Genomic DNA, 16,277 nt, shown 5'->3' with positions numbered 1-16,277 from the left:
GGCTGTAGCTAGTAAAATCACATTAGACAAATTATATATTTTTTGGTGGAAAAAAATTCAAAATGGTAGTAGGTAGTTTAATTTCTTTTATCTTCTTTGCCAGCTCCAAGGAAGCGTGACAGAATATGAGTTCTCCCAAGAGGAGTTTCGAAGTTTACAAAAGGAATTCTGGAGCAAGTTCTATGCCTGTTGCATTCAGTATCAGGAAGCCTTCTCCCATCCCCTTGCCCTGCATTTGAACCCCCATACAAACATGATGTGCCTGCTGAAGAAAGTAAGGGAGCTGCAGCATACCTGTCTTCCTGGGCAGGCAGACCCTCTTCAGTGGGTCCTCGGAGTGTCAATGTGGTGAATGTTGTAATTAGTGTTGAGGACTCTGTGTTTATGTTTATTTGCTTAAGATTTTTATTCTGCCTACCTTTCTGTTGAAGTAATTTCAAACTTAATGTAAGAATTATATATATAAAAAAAAGAATTTCATATACCTTTCACCCAGATTGTAGTCATTTGATAGCCTCTATTTACTATCTATCCATCCATTCATTTCATTTTTGGTGCTGGGAATTGAACCCAAGGACTTGTTCATGTGAATAAGCTCACACAATACCACTGAGCTATACCCCAGTCCCCAGTCTTACCAGCTTTTCTTCATTTTGTAATTAGATTTTTTATTTTATTTTTTGTACCATTTTGGACTTAAGGGCCCGGACACCATCCCTTAAGTCAAGGCTAGTCCTCTACCACTTGAGCCACACCTTCACTTCTGGCTTTTAGGTGGTTAATTGGAGATAAGAGTCTCATGGACTTATCTGCCCAAGTTAGCTTAGAAATGGGATTCTCAGATCTCAGCCTCCTAAGTGGGTAGAATTACCTGGCTAGAGTTTTTTTTCTTCTGAATCACTTGAGAGATGGAGACATCATGCTACTTTATCCTTATATTTTTCAATGTATATCTAAGAACAAAGAAGTTATCTTAAACACAGCACAAATTAATAGGCAAGCCATTTAATATTGGTATAATAGTTATACAGTTCATATCTAGTTTTGCCAATTGTGCCTATAATTTTTCTTACTGATCTAGGACCCAGTCCAAAACCTTACATATAGTCAGTTGTAATCTCAAATAGTTATCCGCCTTACTTTATTTTTCATGACTATGACACTTTTTTGAAGACTGGGCCTGGGTGCTGTCCCTCAACTCTTCAGCTCAAGGCTAGCGCTCTACCACTTGTGCCACAGTACCACTTCTAGTTTTCTGCTAATTAATTAGAGATAAAGAGTCTCATGGACTTTCTTGCCTTGGCTGGCTTCAAATCATGATCCTTAGATCTTAGCCTCCTGAGTAGCTAGGATTACAGGTGTGAGCCACTGGTGCCTGGCCTTAATTTTAATTTTTTATTTTTTTGGCACTCCTGGGGCTTGAACTCTGGGCTTGGGTGCTGTCCCTGAGCTCCTTTTTGTTCAAGGTTAGCGCTCTAGTTGTTGAGCCATGGCACCACTTCCAGTTTTTCTGTGATTAGTTGGCGGTAAGAGTCTCATGGACTTTTCCGCCCAGGCTGGCTTCAAACCACAGTCCTTAGATCTCAGCCTCCTGAGTAGCTAGGATTATAGACATGAGCCACTGGCACCTGGCTCCTTTTTATTTTTATTTTCTTATCTTTTCTGTTTGAGTATGTGTGATGTTTATACATCTAACCCCTTTCAGCTTAAGTTGATAGATAAAATTACAACATGATTTTCCATGTAATATATTATGAATAATTGTTTTATGAATTTAAATTTTCACTAAAAAGTATAACTGGAAGATTTGTGTTCCAGGGGTACCTGTCTTTCCTGGTGCCCTCCTCCTTGGTGGATCATTTATATCTCCTACCTGATGAGAATCTTCTGACTGAGGATGAGACAAGCATTTCCGATGGTAATAATGTTATATCTATAGTTGATCCCCTTCCTAAATGAGCCATATGCTTTATTTCAAATGAATATAAATGTTTTTAGTGCCATTGTGACTTATCTGGTCAGTTTACTTTATTACAAATATTTTAAAGGAAAACTGAAGAGACTTATCACCTTGAAGACTCCCATTTAATCATTCATGTTTATTTTAATATGATATTAATAGATCTCCTTTGGCTTAAGACTTGACTGTTAATTTTCTCTTAGATGTGGATGTTGCTCGGGATGTCATCTGTCTTATAAAATGTCTCCGGCTGATTAAAGAATCGGTAACTATGGATATGTCAGCTCTGATGGAAGCAAGTTGTTATAACCTACAGTCTCCGGAAAAGTCTGCTGAACGGATTCTGGAAGATCTGATCACTATTGATGTGTAAGGAGAAATTAGGGTAAAGTGCATTTCCTAATGGAAATTCAGCTGGTTTTTAAATATCTGTTAGAATATGTACAAAGCAGTAGTTAAAGTAATTTTCCTTGATATTGAGTATCTCAGCTCTTCTTGTGGTGCCAGTGATTGGACCCAAAGCCCCCTGTATTCTTTTTACTGCTAATCCACATCCTCTGCCTCTGGTTTAGCTTTTAAATAGGATACCTCTTCAGGTCTGAAAACAGACTCATAAAGCATGATAGAGCTATTACCTTCTTAACTAACATATGTATTCTGAAAATTACAAAATTTTTTTGTCACTTTTTCTTATTTCTAAAGAGGAGAGGAAGAATTTGTTCTGTGGAGTCAAGGGGTCCTGTATCTCAGAAAGATTATCTCCATCCTTTATGATGGGGCTGGTTTTCCTATTTCCTAGAACATAGAGCAGATAGCTACAGAGAGCCTACTTTATAGATATAATTATCAGTGGTGATCAGTGTTCTAATCCTGTTTATAGAGAAAATGTGATGGAAGATATCTGTAGTAAACTGCAAGAGATTCGTAACCCAGTCCATGCTATTGGACTTCTTATACGGGAAATGGATTATGAAACAGAAGCAGAAATGGAAAAGGGATTCAACCCAGGTAAATGACAAAACAATAACAGTATTTCTTGACTTAGAGATGACAGTGATATATTTAACTCTAACTTTTTCTTTTCCTTTTTCTTGTTGTAGCCCAGCCTTTGAATGTCCGTATGAATCTTTCCCAGCTCTATGGTAGTAACACAGCAGGGCACATTGTCTGCAAAGGCGTGTATAAAATTGCCAGTACCCGTTTCCTGATCTGTCGAGACCTCCTGATTTTACAGCAGCTGTTAATGAGGATAGGAGATGCAGTAAGTGCTACTTGACGAAAAACTGGTAAAATCTGAAATTTGGTACAGACCTACAGGGACTCAGCGATATATCACTCCCAAGACTTTCCCTAACTTAATCCCATGCTTACCCTAACTAGGTAACCTATAAATATTTGTTAAGTATGAATAAAGATAATCTAAGATTATAGATTATGAACATAGGTGAAGCTAGTTACTGTTAGTATTTGTATAGAAATGCAGATTTTTCTCAGATTAGCTGTACCACTTCAGGGTTTTTGAGACTATATCTAGCTGTGTAGCCATGCAGTGTAGTTAGACTGGCCTCAGACTAAATCCTCTTGCCTCCACTTCCCAAGTGCTAGGGTTACAAGTATGTGCTACCTTGCCTGATGCTGATTAGTACTATGTTGGATACAGTAGCAGGCTTTCCTTTAGAGTACATGGTAAAGATGTAAAAAAGAAACTTCTTTCTATAGGACAAGGCTTACCTGAACACAGTTTTGATGTTAGCAGTTTTCCTCTGTGGTCTACCCAACTGCATTCTGTGTTTCCTTTTCTCCTGTTCTCAGATCACCTATCTTACCATCAAGTTTCCTTATCTCCCCATGTCTTGAGAGTTTTATGCTAAAACTTTTCTTTCTGCCCATGGTAGTCAAGCCGTTTGTCCCTCTTCACCCCAGTGCTGAGGACTGAACTCGGCCCCATACCCCATTTGTTTCTAACTCACATACCTCATTCAAGCCTGGCACAGAAGCACATTCACGCCAATGTGCAAAGAACCAATAGGCCTCTAGGGCTTCTGTAAATATGTATATGTTTAGATCAGAATTTCATAACTCAAATACAATAGTAGGATTTTAGGCAAAAATAGAAAAAGCTTTTAGAAAGATAATCTATGACCACCAAAAAGAAACAGGAACCTGTCCTGAGAGTTTGTCACTTGGGTTAACTCTTAAACATGGTAGATGTAAATAAAGGTTCATTGTGGAACCACTGCAGAATATGGAAGCAGAAGAATTCATCATTTTGGTTACCCAAAATACCACTTTTTACACGTCAGCATATATTTGTGTTCTATGCAGACTTTTTCTTTCAAATGTTGGGGATAGAACCCAAGACTTTGCACATGCTAGGCAAACACTGTACCACATAAGCTATGTCCCAGCTCTTTCATTTACATTTTGTTTTTGAGATAGGGTCTGCCTACTATCTTTCCCCAGACTGACTTGAAACATGAAATCCTCCTGCCTCTACCTCCCAAGCAGGCGGGATGGCAAGTGTGTACATCATACCACAGACCAATAAAGTTTCTTTTTACATCAGTTTCCATGAATTAGTGATTTTGTGCTGCCTGTTTTTTAATTTTTTGGCTGTTTGGGGATATGTTTTGCCAGTTGCTATCCCAAAATGTAATATGTGAGGTACTTTGATAGTTTTGTGCCCTTGGAAACTTTTACTTTACTCTATTTGAGCCTTGTGTATTACCATTTACTATTTATATTGCTTATCTTCTCACCTGTCATGTATAGGCAATTCTGGGAGCTGGTCAGCTATTTCAAGCTCAACAAGACCTTCTGCATCGAACAGCTCCCCTGCTCTTATCTTATCACCTCATTAAATGGGCTAGTCAGTCCTTGGCAACAGACGTTCCAGTTGACACACTGTGAGTTTCACTATCCTAATATTTGTAAAATATATTCTGAGGGTTTTTTCCCTATAGTTTAATTTATGTGTGGGGGTATTTATTGGAGATGGAATCCAGACCCTTAATTTTTTTTTTTTTTGTCTGTTGTGGGGCCTGACCTTTGGGCCTGGGTGCTGTCCCTCAGCTCTTCAGCTCAGGGCTAGCACTCTACCACTTGAGCCACAGCGCCACTTCCACTTTTTCTGCTTATGTGGTGCTGAGGAATGGAACCCAGGGCCTCGTGCACTCTACCACTGAGCTACCTTTCAACCCCCTCTTTTTTTTTCTTTTTCGTAAAGGCTAATATACTACTACTTGAACTACAACTTTACTTCTGGCTTTTTGGTGGTTAATCAAAGATAAGTCTTGAACTTTTCTGCCTGAGCTGACTTCAAACTACAGTCCTCAGGGGCTGGGAAGGTGGCTCAGTGGTAGAGCACTTGCCTTGCATGCCTGAGGCCCTGGGTTCGATTCCTCAGCACCACATAAGCAAAAAGAAAAAAAGCCGGAAGTGGCGCTGTGGCTCAAGTGGTAGAGCGCTAGCCTTGAGCTAAAGAGCTGCTGGACAGTGCCCAGGCCCAGAGTTCAGGCACCATGACCGGACCCCCCTGCCCCCCCCCCCCCAAAAAAAAAAAAAACACAGTCCTCAGATCTCAGCCTCCTGAGAAGCTAAGATTACAAGCGTGAGCCACCAGTGCTTGGCTCTTTTATATAGTACTTTCTAAGGGCTGGAGATAAATACTCACCTAGTATATACAGAGCCCTAGATTAAATCTTCAGCAACACCAAATAAAAAGTCTACATTATGCTGTAAATAATTTTCCTTTTAAGATTCAGAGAGCTTTTCGAATTATATGTGTGTGTGTGTGTGTGTGTATATATATATATATATATATATATATATATATATATATATGCTACATATTTTGTGTCTATAAGGTATAGATAAATTATATTGAAGGCCAAAAAGTAAGATGAAGCTGAAGGGGAAGTTCAATTATACACAAAATCCTGTGCTAGTGATTAAAAGTTGGCTAACTGGGTGTGGTGGTACATTCCTGTAATCTCAGAAACTCAAGAGGCAAAGATTGGGAAGATAACATTTAAGGTCAATCCAGGTAAAAAGTTAGCAAGACCCTGTCTCAGTCAATCAACTGAATATTGTGGTATGTGCTTGTGGTCACAGCTACACATGAGGCATAGGCAGAAAGCTCAAAGTCTAAGATGAGCCATAGTCAAAAACAAAAGAACCTATCTGGAAAATAATTGAAAGAAAAAAAGCCTGAGATTTTGGAGGAGGGTTATTGGGATTTGTTGGGATTTGTTCTGAGCTTTTTTGTACTTTTATTTTTGAAACATCCTTTCATTTTTTGGTTTTTGATGTGTTTGTTTGTTTGTTTGTTTTTGGTTGTTGTTGTTGATATTCTTTTTTCCTTTTTTTTTTTTTCTTTTGTGCCAGTACTGGATCTTGAACTGAGAGCCTAGGTGCTGTCCCTGAACTAGTGCTCTACCACTTGAGCCACAGCTCTACTTCGGAGACATAACTGTTGTTGCACTGTGTAGGGAAGGCTTTAAACTCATGGTCCTCTTACACAGTTACCTGAGTGCTGGAAGAGATTGTTGTAAACCATGAATTTTTTTTCCTTTTTTTCTTTTTTTTTTCTTTTTTTTTTTAAAAGACTGAGACTCCATTTCTTTTATTTTTTGGGAGTCCGGTTGTGGGGTCTGAACTCTGGGCCTGGGTGCTGTCCCTCAGCTCTTCAGCTCAAGGCTAGCGCTCTACCACTTGAGCCACAGCGCCACTTCCAGCTTTTTTCTTTTTGCTTATGTGGTGCTGAGGAATCGAACCCAGGGCCTCAGGCATGCAAGGCAAGCCACCTTCCCACTGAGCCACTTTCCCAGCCCCTTTCCTTTTTTTCTCTTCTATTTTTGTGTTGTTTGTTTCTGACAGTACAGGCAATTGAACTCATGGGCTCATGTTTACTAGGTAAGCTCTCTACTATGTAAGCTATTTTTTGCCTTTTTTTTTAATGGCTTTTTTGCTTTTTTTTTTTTTTTTTGCCAGCCCTGGGGCTTGAACTCAGGGCTTGAGCACTGTCCCTGAGCTTCTTATGCTCAAGGCTAGCACTCTACCACTTGAGCCACAGTGCCACTTCCAGCTTTTTTTTTTTTTTTTTTTGGTCAGTTGTGGGGCTTGAACTCAGTCTGGGCGCTGCCCCTCAGCTCTTCAGCTCAAGGTGAATGCTCTCTACCACTTGAGCCACAGCACCACTTGCAGCTTTTTCTGCTTAGACTTCCAGCCTTTTCTGTTTATGCAAGCACTCTACCGCTAAGCCACCTTCCCAGCCACAGCGGTTACTGTTGAGATACAGTGCTCAGGGCACCGGCCTAGGCTGATCCTCCCACTTGTGCATCCTTCATGTCACTTGAGATGACCGGCATGGGCCACTGTGCCCTGCTAGTATGATTTCCCCATAACTAGGATTACAGACTTGCACAACCCTGCTCAACCATTGGTTGAGATGGAGTCTTACAAACTTTCTTCCTGGATTGGTTTTGAACTGTGATCCTCCATATCTGAGACTCCTGAGTAGCTATGTTTGCAGACATGAGAGAGGGTCACGAAGAGATAGGATAGGCCACAAATCTAAATCCTGTTTCCCAGTTATTTCTTTGTGTCTTTGGTGCTGTTCTATATAGGTAGTGTTCTTGGCAAAAATAGGGTAACTTGTGGGCATAATGCTAGTTTAACTTTGGAGAATTTATTAAACTGTCTTTTCTCACAGAGAGTCTAATCTCCAACACTTATCAGTACTGGAACTAACAGACTCTGGTGCTTTAATGGCAAACAAGTTAGGTAAGGAATCTTTTTGTTTTTCCCTTAATTTTGTTTATTGTTTTGTTTATGTGGTACCAAGGAATTGAACCCTGCTAGACAAGCACTCTACCACTAAGCCATATTCCTAGTCCCAGGAGTGAGCTTTTGATTTGGGGGTTCCTTCTACTTTTATTCAAGTACTTTTGCCACACGTGGTACGGAAATGGAGGCTGTGCGCTTGGCTTTCACTTGAGGTGGGCATGCCAAGCTGTGGCCTGAGACCTGTGGTTGGCAATAAGACTGTGAAGGTATGCTACCACATCAGGCATAAATTAAGGGTGTTTTCCCACATACATTTCTTCATGTAAAGAATGAAAGCTTTTCGAAAGGAATTTAGGACTGCTAAGGATAAAAGTCCTAAGAGTCTGTCATTTAAGTTGCCTTTACTGAGGTATTTGTTTGCTTGTTTTGGTTTGTTTTTTTTTTTTGTGCCAATATTGGGGCTTCAGCTCAGGACCTGGGTCCTGTCCCTGAGCTTTTTTGCTCAAGGCTAGTAGTCTATCGCTCCACTTCTGGCTAATTGGAATCTCCCAGACTCTCACTATGCAGGCTGACTTCGAACCTTGATTCTCAGGTCTCAGCCTCCTCTATGGCTAGGATTACATACATGAGCCACTGGTGCTCAGTTCTCACTAAGTTTTTTTGTTTTGTTTTTGTTTTTGTTTTTTTTGGTCAGTTGTGGGGCCTGAATTCTGGGCCTGGGCGCTGTCCCTCAGCTCTTCAGCTCAAGGCTAGCGCTCTACCACTTGAGGCACAGCACCACTTCCAACTTTTTCTACTTATGTGGTGCTGAGAAATCGAACCCAGGGCCTCATGCATGCAAGGCAAGCACTCTACTACTGAGCCATATTCCCAGCCTTCCGTCTTTTGAGTCTGTAGTTATGAACTCAACAAAACGATGTACCAAGAACATGGTAGTTTTTGTAAAGAGACTCTTTCACATTTGAAACCCTTTTTCTTTTTTTTTTTTAAATTTAATTTAATTTAATTTTTTTATCTGGAGCCTGAACTCAGGGCCTGGATACTCTCCTGGGAACTGCTTCTTTTGCTCAAGGCTAGCACTCTACCACTTGAGCCACAGTACAACTTCCAGCTTTTTCTTTTTCTTTTTTTTTTGGGGGGGGGGGGGGAGTGGAGGGGTTCGGTCGTGGGCCTGAACTCTGGGTCTGGGCTCTGTCCCTCAGCTCTTCAGCTCAAGGCTAGCACTCTACCACTTGGGCCACAGTGCTATTTCCGGCTTTTTTTTTTTTCTGCTTATGTGGTGCTGAGGAATTGAACCCAGGGCCTCATGCATGCAAGGCAAGCACTCTACCACTGAGCCACCTTCCCAGCCCGACTTCCAGCTTTTTCTGTATATGAGGTACTGAGGAATCAAACCCGGGGCTTCATGCATGCTAGGCAAGCACTCTACTACTACATCACATTCCCAGTCTCTTGTAACCCATTTTTTTAGAGAACTTATTTTGTATCATGTCATACTAGGATTTTGGGGACTATTTATTGTAGAGTTCCTAAAGAAGGCACTTAGGTAGGTCAGATCTGTGAAAAGAATGACTTACAATGTTGATATAAGTAGTTTTTTCAATGCATTTGTACAGTATTTCCCAGTTTACTGTTTTTATTTTTATTGCTACTGAAATAGCCATGATGCATTGTTTGTTGAAGTGGTCCATGTTCTTTATTATCAGCATAAAATGAATTAAATAAAATAGACAATCTGAATTAAAAGTTGACATTACCATCACAAGGTTGTGATTGTAACTTTTCCTTTTAAGTTTCTAGCCCTCAGACAATTATGGAGTTATTCTTCCAAGAAGTTGCAAGAAAACACATTATAGCTCATCTCTTCTCTCAACCAAAGGCACCTCTGAGCCAAACTGGATTGAATTGGCCTGAAATGATTTCTGCAGTTACCAATTATTTATTGCAACTTTTGTATCCTTTTGTTTAAAAGTCACTTACCAAGCATACTTCTGTCTAAATAGTCTAAGGTTACTATTCTGCTGTTGTATGAAGTATTTTTATTTTTGCTTGTTGAGATTTTTTTCTTCTTCAGTGCTAAAGACCAAACCCAAGGAGGTCATACATGCTAGACAATTTCTCTCACCTAACTAAACCCCCAGCCAGGAAATGAAGATTCTAGTGTGTGAGTGCCTACCCCTTAACAATAGATGATGATAATGTGTGCACCAGTACTGAAACTTGAACTCAGTGCCACAAGTTCTTGTTTAGCAGTTTTGCTCAAGGCTGGTACTCTACCATTTGAGCAACTCCTCCACTTCTGGCTTTTTGGTGTTTAACTGAAGATAAGAATATAGTGGGAGCCAGGCACTGGTGGCTCACACCTGTAATCCTAGCTACTCAGGAGGCTGAGATCTGAGGATCGCGGTTCAAAGCCAGCCCGGGCAGGAAAGACCATGAGACTCCTATCTCCAATAAACCACTAGAAAACCAGAAGTGGCGCTATAGCTCAAGTGGTAGAGCGCTCGCCTTGAGCTGAAGAGTTGAGGGACAGCGCCCAGTCCCAGAGTTCAAGCCCCATGACCGACCAAAAAAAAAAAAGAATATAGCAGGGACTTTCCTGCCTAAGTTAACTTCAAACTGCCATCTTCAGATCTCAGCCTCCTGAACAGCTACAATTATAGATGTAAGATACTCAACAAATATTTACTGAGTGACTCTATATACTAGGCATTGTGTTACATGCCGTTCATCCCCTATCAGCAGCAGTATTTATCTGCAGTGTACCACTGGAAATAGAATGGCCCTGATACCCATGCGTTTTGCCATCATGAATTGAGTTTGAAGTTTGAGTGACAACTCATGTTATACAATTATGCATTGCTTAATAATGAGACACATAATTTCATTATATATCTTTTTATATAATATATATAATATATCCTCAGGAATGTTATGAGGTGATTTCATCATTATACAGATGTAGCATGTAATTATACCAAGACAAAACTTAAGTCATATAATCTTAAGGGATGACCATCTTTTTTTTTTTGGTCGGTCGTGGGACTTGAACTCTGGGCTTGGCACTGTCCCTGCACTCTTCAGCTCAAGGCGAGCATTCTACCACTTGAGCCACAGAGTCACTTCTAGTTTTCTAGTGGTTTATTGGACATAGGAGTCTCACAGTCTTTTCTGCCCGGGCTGGCTTTGAACCGTGATCCTCAGATCTCAGCCTCCTGAGTACCTAGGATTATAGGCGTGAGCCACCGGCGCCCGGCTATGACCATCATTTATATTCATTTTTTTATTGACTAAAGTAACTGTTAAATGGCTATATGGCCTTTTCACTGGATTTGTCTAATGCTGAAGTTATGTAGTAATGTGGAATAAACATGTTCTTATTTTTTTCATAATGGGGAATGTTTTTTTGCTGTTTGTTTTTTTTTTTGTTTTTGATGGTAAAGCCCAGAGCCTTGTGTATGCTAGGTGAGTTCCCTACTGAATCAAATCCCTACCCACCCTTCACCCTTTTTTGTATGTGCCAATCCTGGAGCTTGACCTCAGGGCACTGTTGTACTTAACGCTAGTGCTCTACCATTTGAGCCATGGCTCCATTTCTGGCTTTTTTTTAGTGTTTGATTGGAGATAGGAGTCACATGGACTTTCCTGCCCAGGTTGTCTTTGAACCAAGATCTCTGGTTTTAGCCTCCTGAGTAGCTAGGATTACAGCCACCTGTGCTCAACCACTTGTTTCTTTTTTTTTCTTTTCTTTCTTTCTTTTTTTTTTTTTTTTTTTTTTTGGGGGGGTCCGGTTGTGGGGCCTGAACTCTGGGCCTGGGCGCTGTCCCTCAGCTCTTCAGCTCAAGGCTAGTGCTCTACCACTTGAGCCACAGCACCACTTCCGACTTTTTTCATTTTGCTTATGTGGTGCTGAGGAATTGAACCCAGGGCCTCAGGCATGCAAGGCAAGCGCTCTACCACTGAGCCACCTTCCCAGCCCTTTTTTTTTTTTTTTTGGTGGTAGCTAGGATTACAGCTGGTAAGCTGCTGGGCCTGGCACTTGTTTCTTTTTTTATACTGTTTCATGGACTGTTTTGAGTTTGTCACTTAATAACACACACACACACACACACACAAACTTCACCAAAAAATGTAAAACAAATTTCCTTATTGAGTGACTAGATGGCCTAGCAATCCTGGTTGTCTCTTCCTAGAATGTTTGATGGGAAATTGCCAGTATGTACAACTGCAGGTGAGTTATGTTGAACATTTCAAGTATAATCATTCTTTTTTTCTTTTCTTTTTTTTTTGCCAGACCTGGAGCTTGAACTCAGGGCCTGATCACTGTCCCTGAGCTTTTTGCTCAAGGCTAGCACTCCACTTTAGCCACAGTTCCACTTCCGGCTTTTTCTGTTTATTTGGTACTGAAGAATCTAATCCAGTGTGTGCTAGGCAAGCACTCTACCACTAAGCCACATTCCCATTCTTTTATCTACTGTTTGTTTGTTTGTTTTTCTTCTGGGTCGGGTCGTGGGCCTGAACTCCGGGCCTGGGTGCTGTCCCTCAGCTCTTCAGCTCAAGGCTACCACTTGAGCCACAGCGCCACTTCCGGCTTTTTTTTTCCTGCTTATGTGGTGCTGAGGAATCGAACCCAGGGCCTCATGCATGCAAGGCAAGCGCTCTACCACTGAGCCACCTTCCCAGCCCTTATCTACTTTTTTGTATGTATGTTATGGTCCTGAGATTTGAACTCAGGGCTTAAGTCCTATTCCTTAGCTGTTTCACTCAAGGCTGGCACTCTACCACCTGAGCCACAGCTTTACTTCTTACTTTTGGTGGATAATTGGAGATGAAGAGTCTCATGGACTTTCTTGACCAGGCTTACTTAAAATTGTGATCCTCAGGTCTCAGTTTCCTAGAAGTTAGGATTATAGGCAAAACCACCAGCACTCAGCTGGAAACCAGTTTTCTAAGGAGGTCCACTTAACGTTTTTGTTGTTGATTTGTCACTACTGTGTAGTTCTATAACTTTTTTCATTATTCCAAAAAGCCACCTCGTACCTATTAGCAGTTACTCCCCAGTTTTCCTTCTCCTTAGCCCCTGTCGATCATTAACCTTAATATAACCAACTTAACTCTTCTGAACATTTAAAAAAAGAGCATTATGGAACACGTGGTTTTGTTGGGTTTTTTTGGTTTTGGTTTTTTTTTGGGGGGGGGGGGTTCGGTCGTGGGGCCTGAACTCTGGGCCTGGGTGCTGTCCCTCAGCTCTTCAGCTCAAGGCTAGCACTCTACCACTTGAGCCACAGCACTACTTCCAGCTTTTTTCTTTTTGCTTATGTGGTGCTGAGGAATCGAACCCAGGGCCTCATGCATGCAAGGCAAGCGCTCTACCACTGAGCCACCTTCCCAGCCCCTAGTTTTTGTTTTTTTTTAAAAGTGTATTTTCTAACCAGAAAGTTCCTTTTATGCTTTTAAGGATTATATTCAACTGCTACACCCTTGGTGTCAAGTCAACGTTGGTTCCTGTCGATTTATGCTGGGCCGGTGTTACCTAGTTACAGGAGAAGGACAGAAGGTAATATGCATTGACTGGTAAATAAATGTATCAAGGATACTTGACATCTGTTAACTAAATTGCACAAAGTGGAAGCAGAGTCTTGTGGAGGACAAAAACCATTGTATGGGTGTGTACTAGTGGGTCACGCTTGTAATCTTAGCTACTCTGGAGGCTGAGATCTGAGGATCGCAGTTCAAAACCAACCCAGGCAGGAAATTCCACGAGACTCTCCAGTTAATCACCAGAAAACCAGAGGTTTTAAGCTGTGGCTTAAATTGGTAGAGCACTGGCCTTGAGTGCAAAAGCTCAGGGACAGCACCCAAGCCCTACTTGACCACCACCACCAAGAAAAAGCTTTCTATGAGGTCCAGTAAAGGATGTAATTTACATGTCAGGACAATCTGGCTTCTTGTACTTAATGTTTAATTACAGCATAGGAAGATAAGATGTTAAAATCTGTCCCAAGCATGTGTTTGTGAGGTTGCATTTTTATAAATGGCATTTTTAGTCATTGTTTTCCATTATATCTTCTTGTTTATACAGATTTTTTTCCCTGCATGACTGTTCACATTTTTTCCTTGTTCCTAGTAACTTTGTACATTTTCAAACATACAGAAAAGCTCAAAAACTTTCACAGAGGACTGTGACCTGCCACCCCAAATTCTGTGTCACATGCTACTACAGTTCTTTTGTTATGTTCTGATTAAAGTTTACCCTTTTTTGCAGCACTGGGGATTGAATGCAGAGTCTTTTACATGCTGTGCAAGCACTGTGCCTCTGAACTGTTTATTCACCATCTTTTTAAAAATCTTAATTTGTGATAGGGTCGTGCAAAGTTGTTTTTTTTAATTTTTTTTTTTTTTTTTTTTTCCGGTCCTGGGGCCTGAACTCTGGGCCTGGGCGCTGTCCCTCAGCTCTTCAGCTCAAGGCTAGCACTCTACCACTTGAGCCACAGCACCACTTCCGGCTTTTTTCTTTTTGTTTATGTGGTGCTGAGGAATCGAACCCAGGGCCTTGAGCATGCAAGGCAAGCGCTCTACCACTGAGCCAACTTCCCAGCCCCAAGGGTCGTGCTAAGTTGTGCAGGCTGACCTTGTACTTGCAGCCAGCCTGCCTCAGACTCCCAAGTAGTTAGGATTCCAGGCATAAATCACTGTACCTGGAATGTTTATTTGTTTGTTTTAGTTAATTACACTTAAAACATGAAAAAAGTTAAAAATCCTAAATAATATATTAGAGTTTAGAAGTAGCAAAAATTGTGCATATGTGTGAGAGTATGAGTGTCACTATAGTAGACTATCGTAAATAATTTCGTTTCCATTTTGGTTTTCCTTAGCACCTGAACTTCTGATTTATAGCACCTAGAATTGAAATAGTCTGTTGTAAGTCACCTGGTATTTTTTAACTTCTGCAGGCTCTGGAATGTTTCTGTCAGGCAGCATCTGAAGTGGGCAAAGAGGAATTCTTAGATCGCTTGATCCGTTCAGAGGATGGGGATATTGTGTCTACCCCCAGACTACAGTATTATGATAAGGTAAAATGTCATGGTTTGGCCTTTCTTACACCATCCTGTGCATCTGAAATATAATGCTTTAGTTTAGTTTGGTTTTTGGTTTTTTGTTTTGTTGTTTTTTTTTTTCTGGTCCCAGAACTTGGAACTCTAAGACAGGGTAATGTCCTTGAGCCTCTTTGTGCTCAAGGCTAGCACTCTACCACGTGAGCCACAGCGCCACTTCCAGCTTTTTCTGATAAAAGCCATGGACTTTTTTGCCCAGGCTGGCTTTGAACCATAATCCTCAGATCTCAGCCTCCTGAGTAGGAGTAGGATTACAGGTGTGAGCTACTGGCACCTATCTTTGCTTTAGTATTTTTGAAGAAAAATACTATAATAATTTAATAAGTTCTTCCAAGTAAAAACCCAAAATAAATTTACCTAGAGAAATACCAACTCTTACAAAAGATATCAGTTAGGATGCACTAACACAGGGTTGTGTGTGGTCTGTCATTTGGTCTTTTACCTGGGGTCATTGTCAATCTGTTTCAGGTTTGTTAAAATAGGTTCTTCCTATTTTAGGAGGTAGGCAAGGCTGCCTTCAAACTCAACTATGTAGCCCAGGCTAGCATACATTGTTTCCCGTGGGCAAGAGTTAGACCCTTACATTATGTAGTTTAATTTTAATGAAACTCACCTTTAAAATGTGGCTTTTTAAAATTTACTTCAAATGCCAAGCATGGTGGTGTGTGCCTGTAGATCCAGCGCTAAGGCGGAAGGATCACTTGACGCTAGGCTTTTGACACTAGGTATGACTAGTCATATACCCCCATCTCAATTTTTGGTTGTTGTCATGTGTATGCCAGTAGTAACGTTTGAATTTGGGGCCTAGGCACTGTCCCTTATGTTTTTTTCTTCAAGGATGGCTCTGTACCACTTGAACCACAGCACTATTTCTGGGGAGGGAGAGAGATAGAGTATATGTGTGTGGTTAATCAGAGATAAAATTCTCATGAACTTTCCTGCCTGCGTTAGCTTCAAGCCTTGATCCTTAGATCTTAGCCTTCTGAGCAGCTACAATTATAGCAGTGAGCCCCAGTGCCTGCCAGTGTCTATTTGACTGCAGCTCCATACATGAGTTCATATGGCTGGTGCTGTTATCTACTATTTGAGTCACACTTCTAGTCTAGCCTTTTGCTGGTTTATTGGAAATGAATTTTACAAACTTTGCTGTCCAGGCTGACTTTGAACCTTGATCCTCAGATCTCTACCCCTTGTGTAGATTATAAGCATGTGCTACTAGCATCTAGCAAGTTTGTTTGTTTTTTTCCAATCCTGGGGCTTGAACTCAGGGCCTGGGCACTATCCCTGAGCTTCTTCTGTTCAAGGCGAGCGTTCTACCACTTGAGCCATAACACCACTTCCAGTTTTCTGATGGTTAATTGGAGATAAGAGTCTCACAGATTTTCCTGCCCAGGCTAGCTTTGAACCAGGATCCT

The 16,277-nt window shown here is 41.0% G+C and overlaps 1 protein-coding gene across 1 annotated transcript in view; it reads left to right on the top strand.

The window, feature by feature from the left end:
• Window positions 1-16,277, top strand: part of Nup160 (nucleoporin 160) — a 57,186-nt gene that overhangs the window by 23,275 nt on the left and 17,634 nt on the right. The window contains exons 13-23 of the mRNA XM_042676107.1: window positions 104-274; window positions 1,819-1,918; window positions 2,164-2,329; window positions 2,841-2,968; window positions 3,061-3,221; window positions 4,733-4,866; window positions 7,674-7,744; window positions 9,541-9,700; window positions 11,909-11,978; window positions 13,206-13,304; window positions 14,701-14,820. Of these exons, the coding sequence (XP_042532041.1) occupies window positions 104-274; window positions 1,819-1,918; window positions 2,164-2,329; window positions 2,841-2,968; window positions 3,061-3,221; window positions 4,733-4,866; window positions 7,674-7,744; window positions 9,541-9,700; window positions 11,909-11,978; window positions 13,206-13,304; window positions 14,701-14,820 (1,380 nt within the window). The remainder of the gene's footprint in view (window positions 1-103; window positions 275-1,818; window positions 1,919-2,163; window positions 2,330-2,840; window positions 2,969-3,060; window positions 3,222-4,732; window positions 4,867-7,673; window positions 7,745-9,540; window positions 9,701-11,908; window positions 11,979-13,205; window positions 13,305-14,700; window positions 14,821-16,277) is intronic.

The sequence above is a fragment of the Dipodomys spectabilis genome, unplaced genomic scaffold, assembly GCF_019054845.1.
Source record: "Dipodomys spectabilis isolate Male_0828 unplaced genomic scaffold, ASM1905484v1 ptg000030l, whole genome shotgun sequence".
Taxonomy (NCBI): Eukaryota; Metazoa; Chordata; class Mammalia; order Rodentia; family Heteromyidae; genus Dipodomys; species Dipodomys spectabilis.
This window is presented reverse-complemented; position numbering and strand designations above follow the sequence as displayed.